The sequence below is a fragment of the Glossina fuscipes genome, unplaced genomic scaffold, assembly GCF_014805625.2.
Source record: "Glossina fuscipes isolate IAEA_lab_2018 unplaced genomic scaffold, Yale_Gfus_2 59, whole genome shotgun sequence".
Classification (NCBI taxonomy): domain Eukaryota; kingdom Metazoa; phylum Arthropoda; class Insecta; order Diptera; family Glossinidae; genus Glossina; species Glossina fuscipes.
Window position 1 is genome coordinate 4,373,958 of NW_023998431.1, and position 8,973 is coordinate 4,382,930.

At 32.0% G+C, this 8,973-nt stretch overlaps 2 protein-coding genes across 2 annotated transcripts; one reads left to right on the forward strand and one right to left on the reverse strand.

Moving 5' to 3' along the window:
• The first annotated feature begins 1,208 nt into the window (after positions 1–1,208).
• LOC119637461 (protein-lysine N-methyltransferase EEF2KMT) lies at positions 1,209–5,212 on the forward strand. The gene is made up of 3 exons (XM_038033482.1): positions 1,209–1,312; positions 1,374–2,172; positions 2,245–5,212. Exons 1-3 carry the CDS (start codon positions 1,217–1,219, stop codon positions 2,349–2,351), a joined length of 1,002 nt encoding a protein of 333 aa, XP_037889410.1. The 5' UTR covers positions 1,209–1,216; the 3' UTR covers positions 2,352–5,212.
• Positions 5,213–5,526: 314 nt separating this feature from the next.
• LOC119637436 lies at positions 5,527–7,236 on the reverse strand. Its single transcript, XM_038033455.1, has 3 exons — positions 7,212–7,236; positions 6,887–7,132; positions 5,527–6,704 (listed from the first exon to the last, which is right to left on the reverse strand). The coding sequence occupies exons 1-3, from the start codon at positions 7,234–7,236 to the stop codon at positions 5,575–5,577; spliced, it is 1,401 nt and encodes a 466-aa protein (XP_037889383.1). The 3' UTR covers positions 5,527–5,574.
• Between the last annotated feature and the right edge of the window lie 1,737 nt (positions 7,237–8,973).

Below are 8,973 nucleotides of genomic sequence, written 5' to 3' on the forward strand. Positions count from 1 at the left end.
AATAATGTCTAATTGTTGTTAGCCTATTATAACTAAAACGAAAGAATAACTGCACTAAGCGATTTGATGTAGGTATAAGCTATCCAATGGCCGGTCTTGCCCGATTATAGTGTTCGTATCCTTCTTATATTCTTATAAAAGTTTGTAATTATTTCTATAGATCATGTTTTGGTATGATCATACATATTAATGTCGATCGAAAAAACTATTAACATCAATGACCCAACTATTATATAAAGTAATGAAGTAAAACTTACTTACAAAATTATAAATTCCTATTTGCTTACCTCATTCGGTGTGAGCAACAAGCTAACCTTATATTTCTAAACCCTCACCATATTCATGAATTTAATCATTTGATGCTTTTTCTACTTATCACATCAAAAATTACGTTCTACTTCAACTAACCATTTGCTATGAATGCCTTAAATGCAGATAAAGCAGACACATGAAGCCTTCTCATCTCTTTAAGTTTGCTGTTAGTTACGTGGCGAACCGCTGCGTAAAAATTCAGTAAATTTTTGTTTATTACGTTCATATTCACAGGCTATTTGTAATAATTTATACGGAAAAAGACATCCCTGCAATGAAAAGAAAAATTATTATAAATTAAATATGGCAATAAAAAAAATCGCGCCTCTTCACGTCTCTCTGCATCTAGTACGAGCATCTCCGGAGCACGCTTGATCATCTTGTCACTTTTTATGGACAACATCGTTTCCTTAGAAACATTGTTGCCCAGTTATCACGTTTGCAGTCTTGAGTTTTTGGCTTCGACGCACATCGCGCGTTTTCTCTATTGTTTCTAGCCCATATAATATACGGCTGCTTCTCACAATCCGACATTCCACGCCATCTTTTACCAACCCTGCGGCATATGACAGGTGGCCGCAATTTTTTACACTGCTGTTTCAACTTTTGCCGATACTCGTTCAAGAACACAAAAAACGATGTACGTGCCGTCGAGCTTTGATAAATTTCTTTTTCTTGACAAGGATTCTCCGATGAGGACTTCCTTTCGCACTTGACGTCACATTCCAATTTGATGTAATCATTATTTTGAGTCATCTTTAAAATCACCATAAATTTATTTTTCTAAATTAAAAAATTTCCTTTAAAAATTGACTTGGAAAAAATAAGAAATAAACTGTTACAACAACGAAAGAAATTTATTATTGGTTTGCCGAATTGCAGAAGAAGAAGCAAAAAAACAAATATGTCCAATTTAAGTGAAAGTAATTTCCAAATATTTTTAGAGCAAGTGCAAAAACAATTTTTATGTTGTTATCCTGTACAATGTATTCAATGGCAGGTATAATATTTAATAACATGCAAAATCTATACAAAATCATATAATAAAATCTTACTTGCAGAATTTTCCTAAACATTTAAATTGGGATCAGCAAAACATGCTAATAGATTACACGTATAAATGCCACCTGAATCGAGAAATGCCTATTAAATTACAATATCAATTAAATTTCCTGAAGAAACTGATTGCTTATTTAGAGCAAGACTGCTCTGAGATACATGATTCGATCTATGAAAGCTTTTGCGAAGCGCAACGAAAAATTGTTAGTCAGCCGTCAGAGAAATTTGCTTTTAAACATTATGTACTGAGCGAGAAAGTCCATTTCAGTTTAAAAGAATCAAAAAGTTTTGTGGCCGATGGTACTACGGGACTATGTAGCTGGCAAGCAGCATTGGCCTTAACGGACTATTTTCTACACCACAAAGCAATACTTTGGAATCGACGGATTTTAGAATTGGGATCTGGTGCCGGCCTGTGTGGTTTGATAATTTATAGATTATGTGAGCCAAAACATCTTTTATTAACTGACGGCAGCTTATCGTGCCTAAAGCTTATAGAAGAAAATATTAAACGTAACTTTCTACACATAGAAGAAACAATAGATAACAAATGGCTTATGAATGATCATATTTTGGAATGTTGTTTGGTAGACTGGAAAGAGATAAATTGTGTGAAAGAAGTGAAAACAATGCTGCCAGATATACTTTTAGCTGCGGATGTTGTGTATGACAGCAGTGTTTTTGATGATTTATTACACGCCATTGATTACGTGTTTAATTTAAAACAGAATAAAGTAAAAATGTTTCTGGCTGCTACTGTTAGAAATCAAGCAACTTTGAATGGTTTTCTTAACAAATTAGGTGAACAACATTACAAAGGGATTCTTTTAAAAAATGTTTTATATATATATATATTTATATATTTATTTTTAGGAAATCTTCGTTTTCAAGTAGATAACGCCGAAGTTATACCTTTAGAAGAGAGTTTCCTTTATTGGGACCGCTTAACGCCGGTTAGAATTTTAATTATAACGAGATAATCGTAAGCATATGCATTATATACAAACCATGCCACGGCATCATACCACTGAAAAGGTAGGAAATGTTTTCCAAATCAACTCATCATCAAAAATTCTACTTTTACAATGGAAAAATGCTCCAAGAAGACTTGCAGCGAGCAAAACGGGCGCATTATATGTAACATTATATGTAATGTCATCAATGTTCAAATACTCTCTTTAAGAAAAGGAGCAAAATTTTACATTTTAATTTAACGCACATATCAAGGAGGTTCTATACACGAATATAAATTTTTAAGCATATTTTTTACTAAACATTCAAACTTATGGAATAGATTATATCGACCACATTAGCCAGACGTAAATGTTGCTCTCAATTAAAAAAGTCCATAAAATTACAATTAAGCCAAATATAAGTGAAACTAAACAAACAAATATTGAGCTAAAAAATACAAAAATTGGAAGAGAAACTAGCCAAGAAGTAAAACCATTAGATCATTTCCACATCCACAAAACAAAGCAAACAGTAAATCAAAATGTACCAGTAAAGAGTAGTCGAGTGTTTGCGTTTATATCCCTTCATTTCAGTTTCTTAATATACTCGTATCAGTACCATGTTTCTTAATATACTTAACGCATCCAAACTTATTGCTGCTTCATTCAATCTTTACATTTTTTTTTTTTTTAATATATCACTTAATGTCAGCGCTCACCTATAAATTACTAGCTTGTCATAATAATTGAGGAGTGGTCACTTCTTTAAATATAAAAATAAAAAGATTCAAAATGACAGAATTTTTTTATTAAAGTTCGATTCTTTATGCCATATAGATCATGTCATCGATATACTTATAGGTTTACAGTTAACCTGTCGACTATGCACCCGACACAGACAGGAATATCGAAATGAAAGCATTCTCTAGAAATGGCTTTTTGCTTATTTTATTTAATGAATCCTGGAAATATCAATCAAAATCTGTCTTGATTAGAAGCCAAAGCATCACAATGGATGCAAAAAATGTTAGATACATCACAGCAAGGTGAAATGTCCACTTTTAAGAATTTGCTAGAACAATTAAGCTTATTGACAAATCTATAAATGAAAAATAACGTAACCTACAAATCGTCGCTGTTATTGTCTTCAGGATCGACAGATTAGACAGTAATAAAATATTCATATATTTTCGTTATTATATTCTTTTTAGTTAAAAACACAATTATTAACAACTAATTGCTTATAGTAGGTATGGTGGCGTCGTTTAAACATCCAACATTCAATTGTTCGATTTGATGTTTTTGAAATATAGATACGATACGTTCTTGGCACTTTCATGCCTACGACCAATGCCAATAATGAAACAATTATGATGAAAACAAAACCCTGAGACATTAATGTGCTAATATCCGTAGAATAAAAATATGAATTTTTCTGATTCGAAACAAAATAATAATAAATCATACCAGTCGCTAATAATTTTAAAGCATATGATGCATAAATGACTAATTCGTTGTAACGAAAATGCGCTACCTCTACCAAAATGATTTGTAAATTTGAATAATTTATACCGAAGCATAAAATAATTAGCCAAAAAGGTATACTGGTTTTTACAGAATTACACATAAGCATTTAGGTTGAATCGAATAGGTTCTGCCCGTCGCTATTCAGGAGTTCGTGACTAACATAACAACATAAGAAGCCGACATGCATTGTGCTATGTATTCTATCATGTCTTTCCGATAAGTCGCAGAAAAAAGTTCAACCCTTTGAACCTGATGTCCACTTGCTTTCATAAAGTAGACCACCATAATTTTTATTCCCAAATTAAACAAAGCCGTCGCTAAATTCCCCGTTAAAAGACAAAGCACAGAGTTGCTTGTAATAAATGAGATAAATAGTCCAAAAATTGGTCCGTAGCCAATTGAGGTGATGTTAAGATTACGTGCAGCCACAAACGCAGATATCGTATAGCCGTACGTACACTAGCGTACACTAGGTAAAAAACTAAAACATAGGCTTTTTTTGCGATTAAATGAATTAAAAGCTTACAAAGGTGGAACTGGAAAAACAAAGAGAAGAACATCGCATATATTTACCCAGGATGCAAGGAGCATATAAAAATAATTTGTAAAGAAAATTTTGGCAAATGTCCGTCATTGTTCAATACATAAATTCGTTTTTATGATAAATTTTGAAAATTGTATGCACTCTCGAAATAATGGTGCAATGAATTTTTAATTGAATATTCATATTCTAAAGTTTTAAATCAAACTGAGAGAGAATATCTAAAGTGCTTTTTTCGCAGTCACGGCTCTTCTGATAAAACTGATAAGATAATATGAAAAAAAGACATTATTTTCTTTTTGTTGCAAATATTTATCTATGTATGAATCAATTTGAAGCGAATACTGGACACGCCTTACCTGGTCACGCTAAACTACTTATAAAGCAATTCTTCAATTAATTCGTTACAAGGTTATCATGACGATGGCATTTTTCGAAAACAACTTATGCACAATGTAAATATACATACTTGAACGCTTCAAAAGAACTTTTTTGGTTTCAATTAAAATGTAGCGATCTTATCTATTTTTCAGCACAGAAACGCAATAGTAGTAGGAATAGTAAAAAACGAAGTTAATGCGAAATATTTTTTGGATTTTTTACATGTGACAACTGTTACGATCAATTTAATAAGCTTGTAATCTTTTAGTGATCAATGAAAAAGAGTTCAATTACATGATAAGTCTTACAAGCGATTTTCTGCCTTTCTCTCTTTCAGGGTATGTCTTATTAGTAACACATGTGGTTATGGATAGAATTGCTTAGTGGACGACTTAATAATAGCACTTCATATATTTATATAAAGTTCTACGAATTGATTTTTGTATTTTTGAATTTTTCTTTTTTTTTTTTTTTTGACTTTTATTTAAAATAAAAATAATGCAAATTATAGCTTACGCATCTTTGGTATAGAAAAGCAATCTAATGTGTTAACCATATCCTGTTGCTTGATTAAAAATCTCTTTTCATTTCTTTTTTTTTTTCTTCATTATAAAATTTTATTAAATAATTATTACACTTGTAATATAAATAAATACTAAAAAAAAAAAAAAAAAAAAATGAGCCGATAGTCTTTATTACTTATGCTCATCTTTGCTCTGTATAAATTATTATAATGATAATAATACAAAAAAAAAAAAAAAATCAAAAAAGAAAAAAACGACCGAAAGAGAAAAAACTTTATTAATATTTCATAATTTGTTTGTCCCGTTCATTCGGAGGATATTGATGAAAAACGCGATTATTATCTATGATCACTTCGGAAGTGACTGGTGCCTCTAATTGTAAAAAATAATTATTGCTATGCAATTTATTTGTATAGCTCTTAACCGGTTGTCGATAAATGCCCAATAAATTATTGCGCATTTCAATTAAACCTTTAGAGTTAGGTAAAAATACTAACACCAGTATAGCACAAATTAAGGTTAAACAAATTGTCGACAAACCTATACTTAATAAAATCGTATAAATGTCTTCAAGTCTTGTTTCATATTTGAAAGCTTCCGTTGCTCCGATTTCCAATGAATATGAAATAGCTAAGGCCAATTCGGTGTAAAGAAATGGACAAGATTCTATTAGCATTTGTAGGCCTACACTAGAGTAAACTCCCATACTTAAGTAATATAGGCATAGGAAGAGGAAACATTTCTCCAGTAAATAATCATTATAAACTAAAAGTACGGCCGATGTGAGCGTGATTTTGATAATGGCAAATTGAAGGTAAATCAATTTTGGCTTATAACGTAACATAAGAGCAGCACCTATCAAGCATCCTGTCGTGTAACATAAAAACGGTAAACACCAATATTGTGAATGCAAGTAAGCATATGTTGACGACCAGGTTAACTGGAAATATGTATACGAATGCAATGATGATTTTTCCAACAATATAATGAACGCTATAGCAACTACCAGATATTGAGTATTACGCTTGAATACATAATCGTCGCGGCCGATAAATAAAGCTTTCACTGATCTATTGCTGATATATAAAAGCTTTTCGTCATTTAATAGATTATAAACTAAATCGCAGGATATCTTATAATTCTGATAATTATGATAATGTAAACACTCATTGATTATCAGCAATAGAATCATTAAAGCGTTAAGAGCTAAAAGCATCCAACCGCATAATTTGGCTTCGAATTCATTATATAAAGCAAAGCCCAATGTCAAGCCAAAATAATAGGAGGTATTACCCAAAGCCAAGCTGAACGGTCTTAAACCTTGCGGATCGCAACGCAAGTAAATGTAACTAAAACATGGTAAATATATTGCAGCCATAGCTGTAAAACCGAAATAGAAAGCCGTATCTGAAAATGGGAGATCAATTTAAGTAGAAAATATCGTAAAAGCAGATTTGCTTTTTCATTTTGATCCTCAAATGCATACTGTTGCCAATTGTCTACATTTCAATTTTGTTTGATTTTTTCAAATTGAACTAAAATGCAAACAATTGGCAACAATATATATTTAAGGATTAATACATACTCACCCATATCATTATTCAGCATGAAACAAGAGCATATCACGTTAGTTATTAAGCCGTAGAATATTATATAAAAATTTTCATAAAGGAATTGACGTTTCTTATAATGACGCAGGCACCAGCCAGTAGCCACAATTAATAATGTTGAACAGCCGCATATAGCGTACCAATGATTCCACAGATTATCATAAATATCCACATATTTACAATAATAACCGTAATTGAAGCCACTGACAAATAAACAGCTTAAAACTTGAATAAAAAATTTGTAATAAAAAATATATATATATATATTTATTTTTTTTAATTACGCGAACATTAAGTAACTCACTTAAAAGATCGCAAAATCCGTACATGGCACTTCAAAGTATCAAAAGACTTTAATACGCATCTAAATTATTTTAAGATCTAACAATAAAAGTCACTCATAAATTTTTAATATAAAGATTTACTTAGAAATGTACAACGTAATGATTCACTTTATTCACTTTAAGTGTAGAGGAACTATTTTTATCAAGATTTTTTCTTTTTTTTTATTATTTTAAATGATTTTTACCAGAGAATCGCTATAAATAATAGGTGCTTGCATGTATTTTGATTAGCGACATCTATTGGTGAAAGTAATAGAGCAACGCAAAGTACCAATGCATATAGTCTTCGCGAGGCGCGAACAAATTAAACGCGAGTAATTGCAGGAAATAGGCGCTTGCATGTATTTTAACCAGCGACATCTACTGGCCATAAAGATGATAAAGTAATGCAAACAAATTGTTAAATGCGATGATTTTGACATTTCTCTACATAAAATAACAGTTTTCTTTTTAGTATTGTTGAGCTGTATCAGACGCTAATCATGGAATGCTCCAAATTGCATTTTTAACATTCATTGCTTTTGTTGTTTGATTTGAAGAACTCTGCTGCCGAAACCCATTAAACACTTTTAGAAGGTTGTGGTGATGTTGTTCCAACATAACCCAACATTTAAAGTTAGTGGTTCGGACTGGAGAAGCAAAAAAGTTCGAAGACAATGAACTGCAAGACTCATTGGAGGAAAACCCAGCTCAAACTCTTAAAAAACTTTCGACCAGCTTAGCAGTTAACGAATGGGAACTATCCAAAAGGAATGAAAATGGCTTTTCGAGACGTTTCGACACCGTGATGGGTTAGTCTTGGAGCGGCATTCACATCCACATCGGAACAGAATATTCGTGGTTATAAAGTTTTGTTGTGCATGTAGTGGGATCAGCTGCTACGAGCTGCTAAAATCGAATAAAACAGATGTTAATTGAACTAATTAAACGATGTGTTGTTGCAAAACAGACTTAAAGTCATACTCTTGAATGACAACGCTCAACCACCTGTTGCAAGAGTTGTCAAGGATAGTTGTGCTGCACCCAGCGTACTCACCAGATATTCAAATCGATGCAGCATGCCTTACCTTGGATGTGGTTTCGAAGTGCTGAAGAATTGCGAAAATGGATCGATGATTGGATCGCTGCCAAGCCAATATCGTTCTTTAAGCGTAGCATCGCCATATGTTGCCGCAGAAAGATGAGAAGGAGTTGTAGAAAATGATGGAAGATATTTCGGTTAGTATGTTGTACCAATTTTTCTCAATGAATGTCTTTTCGAAGTGAAAAATGATCGAAATACATGCAAGCAACTAATAACAACAAATTCAGTTGATTGATATCTAATTGGAGGGGATGCACTTTTCAACTGTTAACATTTTCTTCCAATTACCAAGATAAGATAATATTTTGATACATTCTGTTGTTAATTAAATGGGTATTAAAAACAATTCGTCATACGCGATCAAATTCAGGAGTGAACAACTAAAGAAAGGAAGGGCGAAAAAGAAATAGTTGCACATATTTCCCATTGTCTGTCCTTTCTTTACCTTGCGTAGAAAGATCAAGTTCACCTACACGTATATAGTCGTACTTGACTCTTACTGTTTGTGCAAAATCTGAAGAGTGCGGTATTTTCTTTAAATGTATTAGTTATACAAATAAATCCAACAAATTGAAATTGAAATTGGTTGCTGCCTGTACATGTGTGATATGGTAGCTCAATTAGTCCTTGATTTTCTT